The 24,599-nt window shown below is 44.8% G+C and overlaps 1 protein-coding gene and 1 non-coding gene across 2 annotated transcripts; both read right to left on the bottom strand.

Moving 5' to 3' along the window:
* Positions 1–73, bottom strand: trnav-aac (transfer RNA valine (anticodon AAC)). Its single transcript has one exon. It is a non-coding gene; the product is annotated as a tRNA-Val (tRNA).
* Positions 74–8,094: 8,021 nt separating this feature from the next.
* Positions 8,095–12,952, bottom strand: LOC144674733 (uncharacterized). The gene is given in 2 exon segments (XM_078535954.1): positions 8,095–9,251; positions 11,871–12,952. Coding segments are annotated over 2 exon segments (1,902 nt in total). The 3' UTR covers positions 8,095–8,431.
* Positions 12,953–24,599: the final 11,647 nt, after the last annotated feature.

Raw genomic sequence — 24,599 nt, 5'->3', positions numbered from 1 at the left:
TGTTTCTGCCCGGTTTCGAACCGGGGACCTTTCGCGTGTTAGGCGAACGTGATAACCACTACACTACAGAAACTGCCGTACATTTATGGAGCTTGTCCGCAATGCTAAACTGCGCTGTAACACTGCAGCAATCTGGGTTCGTGCTGCAGAGAAATTAAATACAGCTGCGATTCTCAGGAACGCTGCAGCGAGACTGATGTTACAACGTCATCATAAAATGGCCTAGCACCATGTATCCATGCAAAGGCATAAGGGGCCCTTCCATCATCCGATCCGAGGCACACTAAACGAGCGCACTAATTAATTACAATTTGCTTCTCTCTCTTAGTGAACCAGTTTTTTCCTCTCTTTCATTAAATTGCTGAATTCCCTTTTGAAAAAGTCGTTTCTGCAGAATCCACGCCTGGTTTCCCTTGATTCACAAGGTTCACTTGACGATTTGGACTTGGGTTCCTAATATACTTCGCCAGATGAACATGATGTAATTTTGCAATTGATCTCATCGAATTTGCGAAAGTGTTATTTTTTTCAACCTTACTATTTTTACAATCTCATTACTTTTGCTCCACAGCCCTTCAATCGAGGGTGCGATATTACAGAGGAAAATGTTTGTTTCGGAGTTTAACAGGGCCCTGCCAAGATTGCATGCTTCAATTGTTCGTTTACTTCATTTGATTTGAAATAATTTTGTTCCTGGACCGGAATCTTACAGAGGATAAATATTGGTGTAACAAACAGGGCAGTGCTGAGCTACCAGAATGTTTGGAGGATTCCAACGGCTGGACTGAGGGTCCAACTCACTTGTTGCAGGAACTAACTGTAGGTTTCACCCTGGTGCCTCTGCTTGCTCTGAATTTCAAATGTACACGTATCCGTCCAGCAAATGACTCTGGGTGCAATGCTTTCTGCTCAATCATGAGGAACATCCGTCTTATCCTTGGCAGCCGAAATTAAACAAATCTCGTTCCGTATTTGTTCCGCTATTCTATATTTAATATTAACATTGTATCTGTTATTGATGCCTTCATTTGAATTGAGACTCTCTGAAAGATGCACCAAACTCGAATTGCAAACATGACTGATAGACAAAAGAATGCCAGTCAACAGGTAATGCAAACCATGTGGTGCTCATTTGAAATTGAGCACAATTAGCTTTTAAACAAAATGAAAGAAATGTAATGGGAGCAGTTTTGAGAATGATGCGTTCATTATATTTGATCCCTCTTTCCTCCAGGTGACAAGCCTTCTGGCAGCTTAACCATGACCATGTAGCAGACAGGAGGGAAGCAAGCAGATCTGCACTGCACCTCGGTTTCCACGACTCCCTCGGTCGTTTTTTCTGATATTCTATTCTGAACACCGATTATTTAAAGGAGTGATTCTGTACCAGTTCCGTCATTTCCTCTGGTTCAATTGCAGCATCGCTTGCGCCTGTCCTTATGCGCGCACTTTAGCATGAGACATCTTTGAGACGGTGAGTAATGATGTAAATCTGCATCGAAAACCCACTAAATTCTGTTGCTGACTGGACGAACTGCTAAAATGCGTGCCGAGTCAAAAAAGGAACATCTATTTCTACTCAGTGTTTCAAGAAATTTCAGCGTTTCTGATTTTGCTGCATTCATTTTAAGGCCCAGGTAAGAGCAAAAGCTCCATTTCTGAAGCATGTGAGATTCAAGTAACATTCAACAACAAACCTGACATACACAAATTTTCCTCTCTCAAAATTGGCCAGCTTGGATAATGTTTCTGCCCGGTTTCAAACCGGTGATTTTTCACGCGTGAGGCGAACGTGATAACCACTAATCTGGGTCTCTGTTGTGGAGAAATGAAATACAGCTGCTATTCTCAGGAACGCTGCAGCAAGCTGATGTAACAATGTCATCATAAAATGGCTGACCAGAATCTTACAGAGGATAAACATTTGTGTAACAAACAGGGCAGTGCTGAGCTACCAGAATGTTTGGAGGATTGCAACGGCTGGACTGAGGGTCCAAGTCACTTGTTGCAGGAAGACAACTGTTGGTTTCACCCTGGTGCCTCAGCTTGCTCTGAGTTTCAACATGTACACGTGTCCGTCCAGCAAATGTCTCCGGGTGCAATGCTTTCTGCTCAATCATGAGGAACATCTGTCTTATCCTTGCGAGATGAAATTGAACAAACTTTACTCAGTATTTGTTCCGTTATTCTATATTTAATATTAATAGTTGATCTATTATTGATGCCTTCATTGGAATTGAGACTCTCTGAAATATATACCAACCTCGAAATTCAAACATGACTGATATCCGAAAGAATGCCAGTCAACAGGTAATGCAAACCATGTGGTGCTCTTTTAAAATTGAGCACAGTGAGCTTTTAAACAAAATCCAAAAATTTTACTGGGAGCAGTTTTGAGAATGATACGTTCATTATATTTGATCCCTCTTTGCTCCAGGTGAGAAGCCTTCTGGGGCCTAAATCGCCTCCATGTAGAAGACAGCAGGGAAGCCAGCAGGTCTGCACTGCGCCTCGGTTTCCAAGAGTCCCTGGGCCATTTTTCCTGCTACTTTATTCTGAAGACCGATTATTTAAAGATGTGATCATTTCTTCTGTTTCAATTACACGATAGCTTGCGCCTGTCCGAATGAGCAGACTTTACTATGAGACGTCTTTGAGATCGTGGGTAACGATGTAAATCTGCACAGAAAACCCATTAAATTCTGTTGCTGTTCGGACAAACTGCTAAAATGTGCCGAGTCAAAAAATGAACATCTATTTCTATTCAGTGTGTCATGAAATTTCAGCGCTTCTGATTATGCTGCACTCATTTTAAAGCTCAGGTAAGAGCAAAAGCACCATTTCTGTAGCATGCGAGATTCAGGTAATATATAACAAACCTGAATGACGCAAATTTCCCTCTCGAGATTAGCGAGATAGGATAATGCTTCTGCTAGGGTTTCGAATCATGGGCTTTTAACGTGTGAGGCGAACGTGAAAACCACTACACGACAGAAACACTGGGCAACCACCACGACAGTGATCTTATCTGGAATGTTAAACTGAGCTGTCACTCAGCAGCTGCCTGGCTATTTGGTTGGGAGAAATGGAATTCAGCTGCTAGAATTTGGAATGCTGCAGACAGACTCATATGACAATGTCATCATAAAATGGCATAACACCATGTATTCATACAAGGGCCCTTCCATCATCCTGTCTCTGCCAGATTTTTTAAAGAGCAAGCAAATTAACTTCAGTTTCCTTCTCTCTTTTAGTAAACCTGTTATTTTTCTGAATATCAATTAATTGCACAATTCCCTTTCAAAATGGAGTTTCTGCAGATTCCGTGCCTCGTTTGCCTTAAATGACATTGTTTCCCTCACCCAATGCCGTGAAGATTTAGATTTGTGTTCCTTACATAGCTATGCATATGAACATTATTTACTTTTCCTCTTGATTTCATGTCGAATTGACGAAAGTGCTCATTTTTCTGATCAAACATCGCATTATTTCTGAGGTATTTACACAATCTAATTACCTTTGCCCCACGATTCATTATTCCAGGGTGTTATATCAAGAGGAAAATGATTGCTACAGTTAAACAGAGCCCTGCCAGGATCACATGCCGAAATAGATAGTTTCATTCAGTTGGTTTCATTTAATTTTGTTCTGGGAATGTAATTTTACAGATTATATTTTCCTTTAGGAAACAGGGCAATGCTGATCTACCAGAATGTTTGGAGGATTCCACTGGTTAGACTGAGAGGTCAGGTCACTTATTACAGGAAGGCAACTCTTGGTTTTCACCTGGTGAAACAGTTTTTTTAAATTTCATAATGCAGAATGCTCGGTCCAGCAAATGTCTCAGGCAGCAATGCTTTCTGCTCAATCATTATTAACACCCTTCTCCTCCTCAGAAGACGAAATTCAACAAACTTTACTCTGCATTTATTTTACGTTATTCAACATTCGGTATTAATATATTTCTATTTGATATTGAAGCCCTCGGTTGACTTGAGACTCTCTGAAATATACAACAACATCGAATTGCAAACGTGACTGGCAAGCAAAAGAATGCCAGACACCAGGTAATGCACTTGATATGGGTCTGATTTGAGATTTAGCACAACAGTCAGCATTTCAACAAAATCATCAAAGAATTTTACAGGGAACAGGTTTGAGAATGACACATTAATTATATTTGTTCCCTCCGTGAGCACACATTGCTATGAAACATCATTGACATGTTGAGTAACTGTTAATCTGCATCGAAACACCCATTAATTTCTGTTGACTGAACAAACTGCTAATATGTGAGTGCAGTGAAATATGAACATTTATTTCCACTCATTTTGCTGCATTCATGTTATGACCTCGGTGAGAGCAAATGCAATATGCCGATAACATAGGAACTCAGGTAAGTTTCAATGATGCAAATTATCCTAATTATTTAATGAGAAAGTTTTAACAATGCTGTTGCCCGGTTTCGGACCGGGGACTTTTCGCGTGTTAGGCGAATGTGATAACCACTACACTACAGAAACTGCCATGGCTGCAGTGAGCCTGTCTGGAAACTGTGCTCGAACGCAGCAGCACTCTGGGTCTCTGTTTCGGAGAAATGGAATTCAGCTGCTCTTATGGGAACGCTGCAGCGAGGCTGATATAACAATGTAATCATAAAATGGCCTAGCACCATGTATCCATACAATGGCAACAGAGGCCCTTCCATCATCCGATCTCAGGCCCCTTTTTAAACGAGGAAACTAATTAATCACAATTTGTTTCTCTCTCTTAAACAAGTTTTTTATTCCTCCCTTTCATTAAATTGCTGAATTCCCTTTTGAAAAAGTCATTTCTGCAGAATCCATACCTAGTTTCCCTTAATTCACAAGGTTCACATGACGATTTGGACTAATATACTTTACCATATGAACATGATGTAATTATGCAATTGATCTCATATCTAATTTACGAAAGTGTTCTTTTCTCTGATCAAACATCTCATTATATCCGAGTTGATTTATACAATCTTATTACTTTTGCGCCACAACCCTTCAATCAAGGGTGCTATATTACAGAGGAAAATGTTTGTTAAGGAGTTTAACAGAGCCCTGTCAAGATCGCATGCTTCAATAGTTTGTTTCCTTCATTTGGTTTGAAATAATTTTCTTCCTGGACTGGAATATTACAGAGGATAAATATTTGTGTAGAAAACAGGGCAGTGCTGAGTCACCAGAATGTTTGGAGGTTTCCAATGGTTGGACTGACCAGGGAAGCTGACAAGCAAGCCTTCAAAATCACTGATGATCATTTCTTTACCTGTTACTGCCCTTCAGTTCACTGACACTGCCGACAGGTTTCTCACACAAAATGGTTTGTTTGTTTAACGTTTGGTCACCGGCCATCGAGCTCAGGCCATGATGGAGAAAGCATTGACTCCGAACCACCTGGGTCCACCATCACCAGCTCCGTGTTGTCCTGTCCATCATTCTTGTGTCAGTTAATCCATCCTGCCTCGCTCTCTATCACAGATCTTCCCTTTTGTTCTTTTTACGGAGTGACTCCTGACTTTTCAATCAGCTGGAAATAGCAGGCAGTGAGAGAAACAGAGTTAATGTTTTTTTTCCCTCATTCGTTCATGGGATGTGGGCATCACTGGCTAAGCCAGCATTTATTGCCCATCCTTAAATTGCCCATTTTTTCAGGGGGCAGTTAAGAGTCAGCCACATGTAGGCTAGTCCAGGTAAGGACAGCAGATTTCCTTCCCTAAAGGACATTAGTGAACCAGATGGGGTTTTGCAGACTTTTAATTCCAGATTTTTGTTGAATTCAAATTTCACCACCTGCTATGGTTGGACCACCAGAGCATTACCCTAGATCTCTGGAATACCAGTCCAGTGAAAATACCACTATGCTACATCAAAACTGGTAAATGCTAGAGATGTAACAGGTTTGAAACAGATACAGAGGAGAGGAGGAAAGAATAAAAGGGAAGGTCTGTGATAGGTTGGGAGGGGCAGGGGAGATGGAGGGGGCAGCGGACTGGTATTGTCACTGGGCTAGTATTCCAAAGGCCCAGGGTAGTGTTTGAATCTCACCATGGCAGGCGGTGAAATTTGAATTAAGTCTAAATGATGAAACCATCAATTGTCATTAAAAACTCATCCAATTCACAAATGTCCTTTAGGAAATCTGCTGTCCTTACCTGGTCTGGCCTACATGTGAATCTAGATGCACAATAATGTGGTTGACTCTGAAATGGCTGAGCAAACCACTCGGTTCTCAAGAGCAATTAGGAATGGCCAATATAATGTTGGCCCAGCAGTACTGCCTACATCCCATGAATGAATGAAAAAAGCACAAAAGGGATGATGATGCCATTCTGTATCAATCAGTTCTCTCTGCTCTCAGTTCTGTCCCACACTGAAAACTCTTAATCCTTCCCCTCCGTTACCCGGGACAAACATTTCGTTCTTCACTGTGACTTGGATAATTTCAGGTGCAGTTCCTTAATTTCCTTCCTGTAATCTTATGAATTAGACCATTCTCAACTGATCGGATGTGGACCCGATGCTATCAGCCCTCCAGGAAGTGACTATTCTAATTCTGTGACTCTGAGCAGTTCTGTTGGTGCAGGGGCTTGAGTGGAACTTGTCACTTTTAAACTGTCATAAGAACATAAGAAATAAGAACAGGAGTAGACCATTCGGCCCTCAAGCCTGCTCCGCCATTCAATAAGGTCATGGCTGATCTTGTGTTTCGATTTCCATATTCCCATCTAACTCCGATAGCCTTTGATTCCCTTGCCTAACAAGAATCTATCTACCTCTGACTTAAAAATATTCAATCATCATTCATTGCATATCAGACCCGCACCTACAAACTGCTCTCCCACTCTTCCAGTGAAGAAAAGAGCAGTTTTCACTCCTAACCCAACAACTGTGATGTTAACAAAGCGGGATGGAGACAGACTCCATTTAAATGCGGTGACACTACTGGAGGAATGGAGAGCCGGGGTTCACTCCGGAAAACAGCAGCAATGTTTAAAGTTAATAATCTGAATCTGTGCTTGATGTATTAGGAGGTTTAGCCCATATTGGAGTATCTTGCATCCCAGGGATGGGCAGTAATCCGCTGATTGAAGTTGCTGTCACTGCTTTCTGTTCGCAGTGGGTGATTGGTGAGGGTGGGGCAAAATCCTACTGCTTTTCCTTGTCTCACTCACGATGGAGCAGGGAAGACAGAATCGTTGATGGATTTGTTGCCCTGTCTGAAATGTAGCTTTGACCGACTGTTGGTGATGGAGATCATGCTGCAGGAGCCTTCAATAATCTTACACAAATCAGCTGGCAAATGCAGCTTTGAGGGAAGCTTTCTGAACCATCAGGACTGGAAATGGAAACAAGTGATAGATTCTGTCTAGTTTCAGTGTGTACAGACTGTAGAGGGGAAGAGCTAATGTCACATGGCTGTAAGGTATTACATACAGTTAATATTTAACAATAAAGATCAATTATTGCTCACACTTAAAATATGTTTTGATAATGCTTCTGCCTGGTTTCAAACTGGGGACCCAGGAACTCTAGTTCCTATTTCTTATGATTGATAATCAATGTATATCGATAAACCTGTAGCAGACCTATATACTCTGCATTTTAATTGGATTTATCAGATGCGTGCACCACTATGAGCTGGGTTGTGGACTGTAATGTCTTCACTCTTCTCTGATGATCTTCTCCAGAAAGGCTGGTGTAGATAGAATCACTTGGTCTGCCAGATACAGTCACTGTGAGAATGATAATGGAACAATTTTCTGTCAAATGTTCAGTGACACCCGATCACTTACCGAGTGATTATGTAAAAATCTAATTCAAAAAATCACAGCCACTGACAATGAGGGAGGGAAGGAAGCAGCAGAGGCAGCTGATCAGATTGTCTCAATCTTAGTGACAAAGAAGCTCCATGATCTCCTCACACTTGTTGTTGGAGGTGAGGATGGAGGGGACAGGGGTGAGAGAGAGCACTTCAGAAGGAAGTAACTTGGGTTAGAAATATTGAAAAGACTCAAGACACTGTGTGTTTAACACAAAGCTAATCTAATTGACCTTTATCTACAATATCAGCCCGAATAACTGGGCTGGAGTTTATTAATATCATCAGAAATAGACCCCAATACACATAATTCAGTTCTGGATGTGATTAACAGCAAAATCCAACCATTGTCATTACTTGTGAACTTGCTGGTGTCTCTGCAGTGTAGATAAATAAGCAAATCCCTTCCCACATTCAGAGCATGGAAATAGTCTCTCCCCAGTGTGAACTCGCTGATGTGTCAGCAGGTTGGATAACTGGGTAAAACCCTTCCCACATTCAGAGCAGGTGAACGGACTCTCCCCAGTATGAACTCACTGGTGTCGCAAGGTTGGATGGGTGGGTGAACCCCTTCCTACATTCAAGGCAGATGAATGGTCACCACCCCAGTGTGAATTCGCTGGTGTACAATGAGTTGAGATGATCGCTTGAACCCAGTCCCGCAGTGAGAGCACCTGAACGGCCTCTTCCCATTGTGAACACTTTGATGAGGCATCAGGTCCTGGGGGCTTTTACAACACTTCCCACAGTCTGGGCATTTAAAAGGTCTCTCGTCTGTTTGAACTCGCTGGTGTGTCAGCAGATGGGATTGCTGACTGAATCCCTTCCCACACATGGAGCAGGAGAATGGCCTCTCATCACTGTGCCCATGCTGGTGTCTCAGCAGTTTGGATGACTGAGTGAATCCCTTCCCACACACAGAGCAGGTGAACGGCCTCTCCCCAGTGTGACTGTACTTGTGCGTAGTGAGTTGAGACAACCACCTGAACCCAGTCCCGCAGTGAGAGCACCTGAATGGTCTCTCGTCAGTGTGAACACGTTGATGGCGCGTCAGTTCCATGGAACCTTTATAGCACTTCCTGCAGTCCGGACATTTAAAATGTCTCTCCTCAGTGTGAACTCGCTGGTTTGTCCGCAGGTTAGATGACTGAATGAATCCCTTCCCACACTTAGAGCAGGTGAATGGCCTCTCCCCAGAGTGAACTCGCTGGTGTCTCAGTAAGGTCGATGACTCAGTGAATCTCTTTTCACATAGAGAGAAGGTGAACGGTCTCTCTCCAGTGTGAACTCGCTGGTGTGTTAACAGGTGGGATGACTGATTAAATCCCTTTTCGCACTTGGAGCAGGTGAAGGGTTTCTCCCCGGTGTGAACCTGCTGGTGTCTCAACATGTTTGAAAATCGAGTGAATCCCTTTTCACACATGGGGCAGGTGTACAGCTTCTCCCCGGTGTGACTGTATCGATGAATTTCCAGATCGGAGGGATAACTGAATCCCTTCTCACTGTCCCCACATTGTCCACATGGACTCTCCCTGTTTCGGTTACAGTTGAACATCCCCAGTTTGGTCAATCGGTTGAATCCACATCCACACGCGGAACACATGTTAAGGTTTCTCTGCGCTGTGAATGCTGCTCTCTCCTTCCAGTTTGCTGATGATATTCAGTCCTGATGAATCGAATGGCTCGGTTAGATTGTAGTAATGTCCATTCTCAGCTTCGCATCTACGAATCCTCTCCCTGTAAAACAAGTTTGCATCAGCAATTACTGGAAAAAATTGAGAAACTGAGGATGGACAGTTTTCTCGCTTTGCATTATTTTTGTTCTTTCAAAACCTGCTCTCCATGCTCTTGGTGTTGCAATCAGTCTCTCTCACAATGTCTTTGCCCCTTTTAATGACAACAACACAGAGGGACAGTGTCCCTTTAAATATGCCGATCATCTGCCGGCGCCATGCATACTCAGTCAGCTCAAACTAACCGGGCCGGCACTGTGCCTGCGCATTGGAGTCATAGAATTATACAGCACAGAAACAGGCCCTTCGGCCCATCGTGTCCATTCTGGCCATTAAGCACCTATCTATTCTAATCCCATTTTTCGGTATTTGGCCTGTATCCCTGTATGTTATGGCGTTTCAAGTGTTCATCTAAATACTTCTTAAACGTTGTGAAGGTTCCTGCCTCTACCACCCCCTCAGGCTCCAACCACCATCTGGGTGAAAAAAATATTCCTCAAATACCCTCTAAACCTCCTTCCCCTTACCTAAAATCTATGCCCTCTGGTTATTGATACCTCCGCAAAGGGGAAAAGTTTCTTCCTATCTACCCTATCGATGCCCCTCATAATTTGTGCACCTCTATCAGGTCCCCTCTCGGCCTTCTCTATTCTAAGGAAAACAACCCCAGCCTATCCAGTCTCTGAAACGCTCCAGCCCAGGTAACACCCTGGTGAATCTCCTCTGCACCCTCTCCAGTGCAATCACATCCTTCCTATAGTGTGGGTGACCAGAGCTGCACACAGTCCTCCAGCTGTGGCCAAATAGTGTTTTATCCAGCTGCAACATAACCTCCCTTGGGCTGGGGAAGGCGGCCGTTGACAGAAAGTGAGTTTTCCCAAACCAGGTGAGTGAACTGGATGATGGGGGGAAGAGGCGGATGGAGAAAGAATCAAATTAAATACAAAACCGGAGAGTCCAACTGGGGCTCCCGGGAGCGGAGCGGATAAGACAGCGGCACTCGGAAGTGACGACATAATGATGCTTTGGGGGCGGGTCCTGGGCTGGTGAGTGACGTGCGTCTGGACCAATAGTAAGAGCGCGGGCAAAGGTTGAGGGACCGAGTGGGCGGCAGGTCCGCCGCTGGGCGTGCATTGTGACGTCTGTAGAGGGCGCGGCCTCAACCCGGAAGCAAAATCCTGCGGATGCTGCAAAAGCTGAAATAAAAATCGAGAATGTGAGAAATGCTCAGCAGGTCTGGCAGCTTCTCCAGGGAGAGAAACAAAGTCAACCTTTCAGCTCTAGAAGTTCGAGAGGTGGGGTAAAAAACAAAAGCGGGCAGGTCTGTGGAAGGCAGGAGAGATTATTCAGCGAAAGGGTTGATGGTGCAAGGCAAAATGAGATGGTGATAAAGAAAATAGAAAAATTCCCAACACTGGAGAAGGCTATTCTGTATCTAACTGGTGCTGTACCTGTCCTGGGGAGTAATTGACCTTTATCCTCCACTTAAACAACCTCCTGCTATTACATATCCAACTTCCATCAAGCTTAACCCTTCATTTATACCTCCGTAACATCACTCGTCTCCTCCCCCCTCTCAGCTCATCTGCTGCCGAATATCTCATCCATGCCTTTGTCACCTCCAGACTCGACTATTCCGACACACTCTGGCTGGTCTCCCACATTCTGCCCCCTGTAACCTTGGGTCATCCAAAATTCTGCCACCCCATGTCTTAACTCACAGACAGACCCTCCTTCTCCACAACCCCCTCCTCTAATTCTGGCCCCCTGTGCATCCCCCATTTCAATCACTGCACCATTGGTGGTCGTGCCAAGAAGCCCTAGAATAGACTGCAGGGCATGATGGGAGAAGGGAGAGAAACTGGAGAAAGATGTGAGTTGACGGCTCAGGTAAGGAGGAACTTTGGAGACAGTTTGGCCCGGTGCACTAGTATAAGGGAGGGAAGCAGCAGAGGCAGCTGATTGGATTGTTTCAGTCTTAGTGACAAGGAAATTCCATGATCTCCTCATACTTGTTGGAAGGTGAGGATGGAGGAGACGGGGAGTGGGAGAAACCTTCAAAAGTAATGTGCTAGAAATATTAGAAAGATTCAACACAATGTATTCAACACAAAGCTGATTTATTTGACTTTTATCTAAAATATTAGCCCATGTAACTGCGTTGGAAATTATTAACATCAGTAGAAACAGACCCAATGAACACGGTTCAGTCCTCTGTGATTTCCAGCAAAATCCAATCACTCTAGTTACTTATGAATTCGCCGGTGTCTCATCAGGTTGAATGACTGTGTGAATCTCTTTCCACACTTGGGACAGATGAATGGTCTCTCCCCAGTGTGAACTCGCTGATGTGTCAATAGGGTGGATGACTGAGTGAATCCCTTCCCACAGTTGGGACAGGTGAACGGCCTCTCCCCGGTGTGAACTCGCTGGTGTACAGTGAGATCAGATGATGTCTTGAACCCAGTCCCACACTGAGATCACCTGAATGGTCTCTCGTCAGTGTGAATACGTTGATGGCGCATCAGTTCCCCAGAACTCTTAAAACAGTTTCCGCAGTCCAGGCATTTAAAAGGTCTCTTATCAGTGTGAACACGTTGATGGGACATCAGCTCCCTGGAATTTTTATAGCACTTTCCGCAGTCTGGGCATTTCAAAGGTCTCTTATCAGTGTGAACACTCTGGTGATTCAGCAGGGTGGATAACTGAGTGAATTCCTTCCCACAGTCAGAGCAGGTGAAAGGTCTCTCTCCAGTGTGAACTCGCTGGTGTGTCAGCAGGTTGGATGACTGAGCGAATCCCTTCCCACAGTCAGAGCAGGTGAATGGCCTCTCGCCGGTGTGAACTCGCTGGTGTTCAGTGAGTTGAGATGACTGTCTGAACCCAGACCCACAGTGCAAGCACCTGAATGGTCTCTCGTCCGTGTGAACACGTTGATGGAGCATCAGTTCCCGGGAACTTTTAAAGCACTTCCCACAGTCTGAACATTTAAAAGGTCTCTCGTCAGTGTGAACTCGCTGGTGTGTCAGCAAGTCAGTTGACCGAGCGAATCCTTTCCGACACTTGGAGCAAGTAAATGGTCTCTCCCCAGTGTGAACTCGCTGGTGTCTCAACAGGTTGGATGACTGAGCGAATCCCTTCCCACAGTCAGAGCAGGTGAATGGTCTCTCACCTCTGTGAACTCGCTGGTGTCTCAGCAGACTGGATGACTGAGTGAATCCCTTCCCACATACGGAGCAGGTGAATGGCCTCTCTCCAGTGTGACTGCGTCGATGAGTTTCCAGGTCAGATGGAAATCTGAATCCCTCCTCACAGTCTCCACACTTCCACAGTTTCTCTCCACTGTGAACGGTGCTTTTTCCTTCCATGTTCAAAATCCGATGATATTCTGGTTACAACAAAATGGGCGACTCTCTCAGATTCTGATGTGATGTTTGGTTTGAGTTTCCTGACTGAAAAAGTCTTCCCTTCTAATATCCTGTGAAATTGATTTAAAACAGAAAAAAAGGGAGTGAGAGAGAACCCACAGAAACACAAAGGCAGGTTGTGAAATTGAATTTAATGATTCTGGTAATTTTTGGGGCCAGAACTAGGAAAAAATTACCATGAAAGCTGTCGGATTTTTTGTAAAAACCCAACTGGTTCATTAATGTCCTTCAGGGAAGGGAACCTGCCTCCAGTCTGGGCTACACAAGACTCTGGCCTCTATGAGAACACTAGGGGAAGGCGGTGGCATAGTGGTTTTGTCACTGGACTGGTAATCCAGCGATCCAGGGTAATGCTCTGGGGACCCGGGTTTCAATGCTACCACGGCAGATGGTGAAATTTGAATTCAATAAAAATCTGGAATTAAAAGTCTAATAATGACCATGAAACCATTGTTGTTTGTCGTCAAAACCCATCTGGTTCACTAATGCCCTTTAGGGAAGGAAATCTGCTGTCCGTGCCTGGTCTGGCCTACATGTGACTCCACACTCACAATGCGGTTGACTCCTAAATGCCCTCTGAACAAGGGATGGGCAATAAATGCTGCGCTAGCCAATGACACCCACATCCAATGAATAAAGAAAAAGAAATAGGAGCAGGAGTAGACCATAAGCCCCAATGAGCCTGCTCCGCCATTCAACATGATTGTGGTTGATCACAGAATCTTTACAGCGCAGAAGGAGGCCATTTGGCCCATCGAGTCTGCACTGGCTTGCTGAAAGAGCATTCTACCTCATCCCACTACCCTGCCTTATCCCCGTAACCTCACACATTCTCTCTCTTCAGGTAGCAATCCAATTCCCTTTTGAATACCTCAATTGAACCTGTCTCCACCACCCTCTCAGGAAGTTTGTTCCAGACTCCAACCATCCTCTGGGTAAAAAACAAAATTCCTCACATCACTTTTACTCCTTTTGCCCATTATTTTGAATGTGTGCCCTCTGGCTCTTGATGCACTCATGAGTGTGGCAACAGTTTCTCACTATTTACTCTGTCCATACCCCTCAGAATCTTGAATACCTCTATTAAGTTTCCTCTCAGCCTTCTTTTCTCCAAGGAAAACAGACCCAACCTCTCCAATCTACCCTCGTAGCTACAGTTCTTCATCCCGGCAATCAAGAGTTAATCGACGGGGTGGGGAGGACAGACAGGAAAGTAGAGTTGATGCCACAATGAGATCAGCCATGATCTTATTAATGATGGAACAGGCTCAAGTGGCCAAATTCCTGCTCCTAATTCTTGTGACCTTATGAGACAAAGACCCGTCTTCACACTGAGGATACCGTCCATCATGTTGTGAGGCACTATCACTATGTTAAATGAAATAGATTCAGGATGGATCTAGATTTCAATGGGCATCCATGAGGTGCTGTGGATCATCAGCAGCAGCAGAATTGTATTCAGCCACAATCTGTAACCACATGGCCCACATATCCCTTACTCTACCATTACCATCAAGCCAAGGGACCAACCCTGGTTCAACACAAACTGCAGGAGAACATGTCAGAAGCAGCACCAGGCATTCCTAAAACTGAGATTCCAATCTGGTGACCCTATACCATGAGACTACATGCATTCTAAACAGTGGAAGCAGCATGCTTGAGACAGGGTGAAGCAATCCCAAAAACAATGGATCAGATCAAAGCTCTGCAGTCCTGCCACATCCAGCCAGGAAAGGTATGGATAATTAAACAACTAACAGGAAGAGTAGGCTCCACAAACATCACCATTCTCAATGATCCCAGCATATCAGTACAAAAGACTGGGTTATGTGTTTAGTGATCCCGGGAGTGTTACCGATACCTTCCCTGGATCCCGAGGCAAGGACAGACAATCTGGAAGGTATAGGGAGCTGGGACTTGTCTGTGAGAATAATTGAAGGAATGAGAACTGAAATAATCTAGAGTTAGAAAGAAGAAGGCTCCAAATATGGAGCAGTTAGCAACTGGACATCAATTAATCTTCTCTTACGTTGGAGAAATGAAAGTCTCGATAGTGTGCCTGAAACAATATTAGTTCATCTTGGTCGTTAACACCACTTTCCCGCACGCTCCCCATTTCCCTCGAATGCCTGAGAGATTAAAAATCTCTCCATCTCAGCCTTAAATGTATTTAAAGATGGAGCATCCAGAGCCCTCCGGGATGGAGAATTCTATGTGACAAGAGAAAAAGAGAGAGGGAAGTGGGGGAGACACAGAGAGAAAGAATGAGAGAAATGGGATAGAGAATGAGAGAAATAGAAGGGCACAGGAGAGACAGAAGAGGGTGGGAGAGACGGGGGCAATGGAAAGGCATTTTAGAGACTGACAACTGAACCACAATTTGATAGAATCTCCCAAACCCTCAATCTGCACCATCTAGAAGGACCAGTAGCGGGTGTATGTGAACACCATCACCTCCAACTCACACACTGTTCTGACTTGTCTGATATCCAGGACTGGATGAGCAGAAAGTTCCTTCATTCAAATATTGGGAAGATGAAAGTCATTGTCTTCAGTCCCCAATACAGACTCCGCTCCCTAGCCAACGGCTCCATCCTTCTCCCTGACAACTCTCTGAGGATGAAACAGACTGTTCAAAGCCGTGGTGAAATATTTCACCCCAAGATGAGCTTCCAACCACATATCCACATCATCACCAAGACCACCTGTTTCCACCTCAGTAACATCACCCGACTCCACCCTAGTCTCAGCTTGTCTGAAACTGTCATCCATTCCTTTGTTATTTCTAGGCTTAACTCTGGCTGGAGGTTCTAGATTCAGGGGACACAGTCTCAAAATAAGGGGCAGGCTATTTGGAACTGAGGTGAGGAGGAATTTCTTCACTCAGAGGATGGTGAATCTTTGGAATTCTCTGCCCCATAGGGCTGTGGAAGCTCAGTCGTTGAGAATGTTCAATACTGAGATCGATAGATTTCTACATATAAAAAACATTGGGGATAAGGGTATAGTGCCAGAAAATGGTGTTGAAGTAGAAGATCAGCCGTGATCTCACTGAATGGCAGAAGGGCTCGAAGGGCTGAATGGCCTATCGCTGCTTGTATTTCTTATGTTCCTGCCTAACGCACTTCTGGCTGGTCTCCCACATTCAACCTCCCCATAATCTTTAGGTCATCCAAAACTCTGCTGCCCGTATATTTACTCGCACCCAGTCTTATTCACCCATCACCCCTGTGCTCACTGACCTATGAAAGTTCCTGTTTAAGAAGAACCAACATTTTAAATTTCTCATCCTTGTTTTCTAGTCCCTCCATGTTCTCACCCCTCCCTATCTCTGTAATCTCCTCCAGCATCACAACCGACCCAGGTCTCTGCACTCTGCTCATTCCAGCTTCCTGAGCATTCCCGATTTTAATCGCTTCATCCTTAGTATCCACATCTGAGCTCAAAGGCCATAAGCACTGGAATTTCCTCCATAAACCTCTCCGCTCTCTTTCTTTCTTTCCTCGTTCAAGATTCTCCTTTAAACCTACATCTTTGACTAAACTTTTGGCCATCTGCCCTCTTACCTCTTTACATGATTCTGTGTCAAATGTTGCTTTTTAGCACATCTGTTAAACCTGGAAAGGTCTATTACATGAAATGTGCTATATAAACACACATTGTTGTTGTTGATTTGGACATATATCGCCGTTCCTTCATCATCACTGTAACTCTTTATCTAACAGCATTGTGGGAGCAGCTTCACCACACGGACAGCAGCGGTTCAAGAAGGTCAAACATCATCTTCTCCACAGGTAACTGAGGATGGGTAATATCTGCTGCTGGTCTTGTGGTCCTGGGCAGGTGAGTGGGACCAGCTGATTTGCGCTTGCAGAGAGCCAGCACAGGCAGGACGGGCTGAATGGCCTCCGTCTGTATTGTAACCATTCAATGATTCAATGATAAAGAACCGACTCTGGAGACCAGGGACCAGCCTCTGGAACCAATGTCCAGCCTGATACAAACCGGCTCTTCATTGATCTGGGAGCTGCGGCCCCGCTCGGTGCAAACGGGGGAGGGGGGAACCGGTCAGTTTATTTCCGGGGTTTGCGGTTTACACAACATGTTTCCGGAGCCTCTCCGTCCACCCGCCGGATCCACCGCTCCCTCCGCCCCGCCATCCCCCCCTTTACCCATTGTGGACCCGTCTCCCCATCGCCAATACCCGCACTGCGCATGCTTCATTCACAGTCCGGTCCCGCCCCTGCATTCACTCCGATTGGTTGGAGGACCAGCCCCAACGCTCGGTCCTCCAGTCCCGCCCCCTCTTCCTATTGGTCCGGAGCTTCCGTCAATCACCCGGGCATTGTGACGATTTCAGACGCTGAGAGCGGCCACAGACTCAGCCGGACTTGCTGATTCTTGGCAGCATTTTCTGTTTGGGAATTAGAGCTAGAGATGGATGGTCAGTTCCCCTCTGTCCGGGGGGGATTCACACTCATTTCCCCAGTGCAGTGATTATCACGTTTACTTTATATGAGAAAGTCCCCGGTTCAATCCCGGCCGGAAACTTTGTGTTTAACATTGTTCCTGATGAGGAATTAACAGTGAGTTTAGTTTCATGTCGAACAGGGTGACAGTTCCTGTTGTCTCATTCTTTAAAAGCTCCTTCTTCACCTTTAAACAGGTAACGATAAGTGAGGGAAAACTGATCCACAGTGACCCCAAAAACAAGATACTGCAGATGCTGCAAATCCGATCTCAAAATAGAAAATGTTGGAAATACTCAGCAAGACAAACAGCATCATTGTCGGTGAATGTTTCACGTCGCTGAACTTTTATCCAAACTGGAAAATTTCCCAGATTTAACTGTTTATAAACAAGTCCAGAGTCAGAGAAAACAGGGGCAGACAGAAGGAAACAACAAACGGTCTTGTGACAGGATGGAAGGCTGGAGAGAGTAAATGATAAAGGGGACAATGGTGCAAGGCACAGAGATAAAAACAAAAAACTACTGCCGATGCTGGAAATCCAAAACAAAAACAGAATTACCTGGAAAAACTCAGCAGGTCTGGCAGCATCGGTGGAGAAGAAAAGAGTCGACGTTTCGAGTCCACATGACCCTTCAACAGAACTGAGTTTAGTTAGGAGAGGGGTGAAATATAAGCTGGTTTAAGGTGGGGGGCGGGGGGAGAGAAGTTGAGGGTGGGGTGGTTGTAGGGACAAGGAAGCAGTGATAGGAGCAGATAATCAAAAGATGTCACAGACAAAAGGATCAAAGAGGTGTTGAAGGTGGTGATATTATCTAAGAAAAGTGCTAATTAAGAATGGATGGCAGGACACTCAAGGTACAGCTCTAGTGGGGGTGGGGTGTTTTTAAATCTACAACTATATGTATGTACTTACAATCTTTCTTGTATTAATAAATGTTTAATTTAGTTTTATAAAGAACCTCTTGAGACTCTGTGGTCTTATCACTACTGAATTCAAAGACTGCATCTCGAAACACACAAATTGCATAAATGGGTTATGACAGTTGTTTCAAGTTTCCCTCTGGGATTTGAACAACTCAGCATTTACCATTGGCTGTGTCATAATAATTGGCGGCTCTTTGAGGGATATATTTGTAATTCCTTGATTTTTTTGATTGGTGATTTTTAGATTACGAGTACGAGAAGCACTTTGAATTCAGGAATGGGTGTGAGGTATTTTTGAAGTGATGAGACTGCAAAAATGCCTGTACCCATGGCTAAATCTTTATGGAAGTAGAAGATATAACTCTGACTGGGTTACAGAAAGTATCCAAGAATAAGTTAACAGAGTTAGCGGATAACTTGCAATTGGGGTTACCGGTGGGGGCTAGGAAAGCAGATATAGTTGAAGTGATAGCACAGCATTTGAAGTTGGAAGTGACACCTGGCATTAGTGAGTCACAGATAGAGGTGGTGCAAAACAAAAACAGAATTACCTGGAAAAACTCAGCAAGTCTGGCAGCATCGGCGGAGAAGAAATCAGTTAACGTTTCGAGCCTTCATGGCCCTTCAGCAGAACTGGAGCATAGTTAGAAGAAGGGAGAAATATAAATTGGTTTAAGGTGGGTGGGGGGGGGGGGTGGTGGTGGTGGGGGGGGAGAGACACATTGAGGGTGTGGTGTGGTGATTGTGGAGATGAGCAGATAATCAAAAGATGTCACAGACAAAAGGGTCAAAGAGGTGTTGAAGGTGGTGGTCTTTGTCTGAGAAAAGTGCTAATTAAGAATGGAAGACAGGATATTCAAAGTACAGCTCTAGTGGGGGTGGGGTGGAAAGACTAAAGGTTTTAGTTTTAGATTTAAAAATAATGTAAATAGGTGGGGAAAGAAGAATCTATATAAATTATTGAAAAAAAAAAGGCGGGGGGGGGGGAAAGAAACGGGGTGGGGATGGGGGGAGGGGGAGTTTAAGATCTAAAGTTGTTGAATTCAATATTCAGCCCGGAGGGCTGTAAAGTGCCTAGTTGGAAGATGAGGTGCTGTTCCTCCAGTTTGCGTTGGGCTTCACTGGAACAATGCAGCAAGCCAAGGACAGACATGTTGGCAAGAGAACAGGGTGGAGTGTTAAAATGGCAAGCGACAGGGAGGTTTGGGTCTTTCTTGCGGACAGACCGCAGGTGTTCCGCAAAACGGTCGCCCAGTTTGCGTTTGGTCTCTCCAATGTAGAGGAGACCGCATTGGGAGCAACGAATGCAGTAGACTAAGTTAGGGGAAATGCAAGTGAAATGCTGCTTCACTTGAAAGGAGTGTTTGGGCCCTTGGATGGTGAGCAGAGAGGAAGTGAAGGGGCAGGTGTTGCATCTTCTGCGTGGGCATGGGGAGGTGCCATAAGTGGGGGTTGAGGAGTAGGGGGTGATGGAGGAGTGGACCAGGATGTCCCGGAGGGAACGATCCCTACGGAATGCCGTCAGGGGGGGGTGAAGGGAAGATGTGTTTGGTGGTGGCATCATGCTGGAGTTGGCGGAAATAGCGGAGGATGATCCTTTGAATGAGGAGGCTGGTGGGGTGATAAGTGAGGACAAGGGGGACCCTATCATGTTTCTGGGAAGGAGGAGAAGGCGTGAGGGAGGATGCGTGGGATATGGGCCGGACACGGTTGAGGGCCCTGTCAACGACCGTGGATGGAAAGCCTCGGTTAAGGAAGAAGGAGGACATGTCAGAGGAGCTGTTTTTGAAGGTGGCGTCATCAGAACAGATGCGACGGAGGCGAAGGAACTGAGAGAATGGGATGGAGTCTTTACAGGAGTCGGGGTGTGAGGAGCTGTAGTCGAGGTAGCTGTGGGAGTCGGTAGGCTTGTAATGGATATTGGTGGACAGTCTATCATCAGAAATTGAGACAGAGAGGTCAAGGAAGGGAAGAGAAGTGTCAGAGATGGACCATGTGAAGATGATGGAGGGGTGGAGATTGGAAGCAAAATTAATAAATTTTTCCAGGTGCCGACGAGAGCATGATGCAGCACCGAAGTAATCATCGATGTACCGGAGAAAGAGTTGTGGGAGGGGGCCGGAGTAGGACTGGAACAAGGAATGTTCCACATACCCCATAAAGAGACAGGCATAGCTGGGGCCCATGCGGGTACCCATAGCCACACCTTTTATTTGGAGGAAGTGAGAGGAGTTAAAGGAGAAATTGTTCAGTGTGAGAACAAGTTCAGCCAGACGGAGGAGAGTAGTGGTGGATGGGGATTGTTGGGGCCTCTGTTCAAGGACGAAGCTAAGGGCCCTCAGACCATCCTGGTGGGGGATGGAGGTGTAGAGGGATTGGACATCCATGGTGAAGAGGAAGCGGTCGGGGCCAGGGAACTGGAAATTGTTGATGTGACGTAAGGTGTCAGAGGAATCACGGATGTAGGTGGGAAGGGACTGGACAAGGGGAGAGAGAAGGGAGTCAAGATAACGAGAAATGAGTTCCGTGGGGCAGGAACAGGCTGACACGATCGGTCTGCCAGGACAGTTCTGTTTGTGGATTTTGGGTAGGAGGTAGAAGCGGGCCGTCCGAGGTTGGGCGACTATCAAGTTGGAAGCTGTGGGAGGAAGATCTCCAGAGGAGATGAGGTCAGTGACAGTCCTGGAAACAATGGCTTGATGTTCTGTGGTGGGGTCATGGTCCAGGGAGAGGTAGGAGGAAACGTCTGCGAGTTGACGCTCAGCCTCCGCGAGGTAGAGGTCAATGCGCCAGACAACAACAGTACCACCCTTGTCAGCGGGTTTGATGACAATGTTGGAGTTGGACCTGAGAGAACGGAGTGCAGTGAGTTCAGAGAGAGACAGATTAGAATGGGTGAGAGGAGCAGAGAAATTGAGACGGCTAATGTCACGCCGACAGTTCTCAATGAAAAGATCAAGAGAAGGTAAGAATCCAGAGGGAGGGGTCCAAGTGGAGGGAGAATATTGGAGGTGGGTAAGAGGATCCGTTTAACGGGGAGAGGACTCCTGCCCAAAGAAGTGAGCACGGAGACGAAGGCGGCGGAAGAAGAGTTCAGCATCATGCCGAGCCCGAAATTCATTGAGATGAGGGCGTAAGGGTATGAAACTAAGTCCTTTGCTGAGCACTGAATGTTCAGCATCGGAGAGGGGAAGGTCAGGGGGTATAGTGAATACGCGGCTGGGGCTGGGATTGGAAGATGGGGTGAGGACGGAGGGACAAGCAGGGGTGGAGGGTCCCAGATGGGTGTTGGAGTCGATGAGTTGTTGGAGCTTGCGTTCCTTAGCACTTGAGAGAAAGAGAAAAAGTTTCTTGTTGAGGCGACGGATGAGGCGAAGAATAAAATGAAACTGGGGGCACGCGCAGCTTTGAAAAAGGGTGCGGCGGTGCTGCTGGAGGGAGAGGTCGAGTGTATTCATATGGCGGCGCATGGCACTGAGTGTGGATCTCAGAATGCGACGGGAACAGCAGTCCGAGAAACGTTTTATGTCCCGGAGATACCTGTAATCCTGGGTGGGTTCGAAACAAGAGGGATGGAATTTCAGTTGAAATCCACGTGGGGTGAGTCGGAGACGGAGACAATCACTGAGAAAGGAGATATGGCTGTGAAAGCGGGTTTTAGTAAACACCTTGTCAAACACCAGGAGAGAAATGGAAAGCAATGAAGGTGAGCAGGGCAGAAGAGACAGTCAGAAATCCTGTCGGAGGACAGAACCATACTTCTTCAAAGAGGGCATTTTTTGAAGAGAGGTGGCAGTCAACTTCAGTTTGTGGTGCAACTTCAGTTTGAACTGAAGAACCTTGAACTTGAACAATCAAAGGACATGAAAAAAAAACTGGAACTAGAGGCAGCAGAAAAAGAAAGGGAAAAAGACAGATTATTTCAAAAAGAAAGAGAAATGCAAAAACTTGATCTCCAGAGGGAAAAGTTAGCAATGAAAGAGTGAACTAAGGAAAGAGAAAGAGAATATCGGCTTAAAAGGCTGGAAGTTAAAAAAGAGACCTCAGATTCTGAGGAAAGTTCTGATGAGGAAAAAACCTGTAACCTAAAACCCAGTGGGGAGATGTTTAAATTGTACAAGTTCTTCCAAAGTTTGAGGAAAAAGATATCGAAGCATTCTTTATTTCATTTGAGAAGATAGCTAAACTGGTGAAATGGTCAAGGAGAAGTGGACATTGCTGTTACAATCCAGGTTGGTGTGTAGAACACATGAGGTATATGCTTCACTATCAAAAATGTCGGTGAATTATGTTGTGGTAAAAAAGGCTATTTTGAGTGCATATGAGTTGGTTCCTGAGGCATACAGGCAGAAATTTAGGAATATGAGAAAACAGAGTGGGCAAACTTATATCAAGTTTGAAAGAGTAAAACAAAGTAAATTTGAACAGTTGATACGGGCATTAAAAAGAGACAACATTTGCAGCGCTTAGGGAAGTAATTCTTTTGGAAGAATTTAAAGATTCAATCCCTTTGGTAGTGAGAACAAATGTGGAGGAACAGAGGGTTCAAACGGTAAGACAAGCAGCAGAGACAGCTGATAATTATGAGTTAGTTCATAGAGCTAAAGCTTTTTTTGTCACCCTTTCAAATTGGAAAAGGATAGAAAATGGGAAGGTGAAAGGAAGGTGGGTAGTCAGGGAGGAGAAGGAGTAGCTGTAAGTTCCCAGGAAGTTTTTTCTCAGAATAAAAAGTAAGATGTTGAGGGTAGAAGTGACATTTGAAAGTTGAGATGTTTTCATTGTAATAAAGTAGGACACACAAAGTCAGTATGTTGGAAATCGCAGGGAAAATCTGTTGGAATCATTCAGGTGCAGGAAAGTTTTGGAAGTAAAAGTACTGTGTGTTCTGAGGCTCAGGCACAGGAGAAACCAATGGTTTGTGTACAAGTAAAACAAGGAGAATCAGTGATAGGTAAAGAAGTGGGAATGTGTTGAGCTTACCCAAGAGAATTCTGAGGAGCAGGTTGCAGAAATGTTTAAAGATTTTGTATGTGAAGGGAAAGTCTTTCCATGTGTAAAGGGTGGAGTAGGTAAAGATGTTAAATTTTAAGAGACACGGGGCTAGTCAATCCTTAATGTTGTGGGATAGTGATAGTTGTTGTGCATAGGAAGTATTGCAGGAACAGGTGATAATAATTGGGGTTCATGGAGATGCTAAACCTCTTCCATTGTGGAAGATAAGAGTAAGTGGAAAACTGGCGAAGTGACTGTTGGGGTGGTGGAAAAATTGCCCATTGCAGGGGTTCAATTTATTCTGGGTAATAATAGAGCTGGATCACAAATGTGGGTGATGCCAATGGTAGGTCAGCAGCCTGCAGAAGTGTTTTCAATAGAGGTGTTACAAAGGGAGCATCCTGGATTGTTTCCAGGTTGTGTGATAACGAATTCACAGGCACACAGGTTGAAGCAAGAGAAACAAAAAGGATAAGCAGTTCAAAGGCATGAAGAAGGCATTGAAATACAATGAGCAGGCGCTGTGTTTGATAACATTGTTCGTAAAGACACAGCAGAGGACAGTTCAAATGAAGTGTTTAACTCAAGGCAATTAATTGAGTTGCAGCAAAAGATTTGCAATTAAAATAGTTATATCAGACAGCTTTCTCAGAAACAGAGGCAAAATGTTTTCCAGAATGTTATTCACACAGGAAGACTACAGCTCAGAATTTTATTGCTGGAGACAAAGTGTTAGTTCTGTTACAAGTACTGAGTGACTTGTTAAAGGCAAGGTTTAGTGGGCCTTACAGGATTGAAAAGAAATTGAGTGAAGTAAATTATTCAATAAATGCTCCAGATAGAAGAAAGAAGCAGATGGTGAGTCATGTAAATATGCTTAAAAAGTACTTTGACAGGGAAGAGAAACAAAAAGAGGTATTAGTGGTGGTAAATGATGAGAAAGAGGTAGGAATGCAGGACACTGACATTGATTTTCCTCTAGTCAAATTGGATATTGAGGGGAACTTGAAAGCTTAAACGTAATATTGAGTTCCCTCCCAGCCAAGTGTCAAAATGATTTGGAAAAGCTATTGCAGTCATAAAAAGCTATTTGTGGAAATAAGTTGGGGAGGATAGATTTAGCTATATATGATGTCTCTGTAGAAGTTTCATCTTCGAGGAGGCAACATCCTTATAGATTAAATCTGACAAAGTTATTA

Source organism: Cetorhinus maximus, unplaced genomic scaffold (assembly GCF_964194155.1).
Source record: "Cetorhinus maximus unplaced genomic scaffold, sCetMax3.hap1.1 HAP1_SCAFFOLD_777, whole genome shotgun sequence".
In the NCBI taxonomy this organism is placed as follows: domain Eukaryota; kingdom Metazoa; phylum Chordata; class Chondrichthyes; order Lamniformes; family Cetorhinidae; genus Cetorhinus; species Cetorhinus maximus.
The sequence above is the reverse complement of the archived record's forward strand: the minus strand, read 5'-3'. Positions and strand labels throughout refer to the sequence as shown.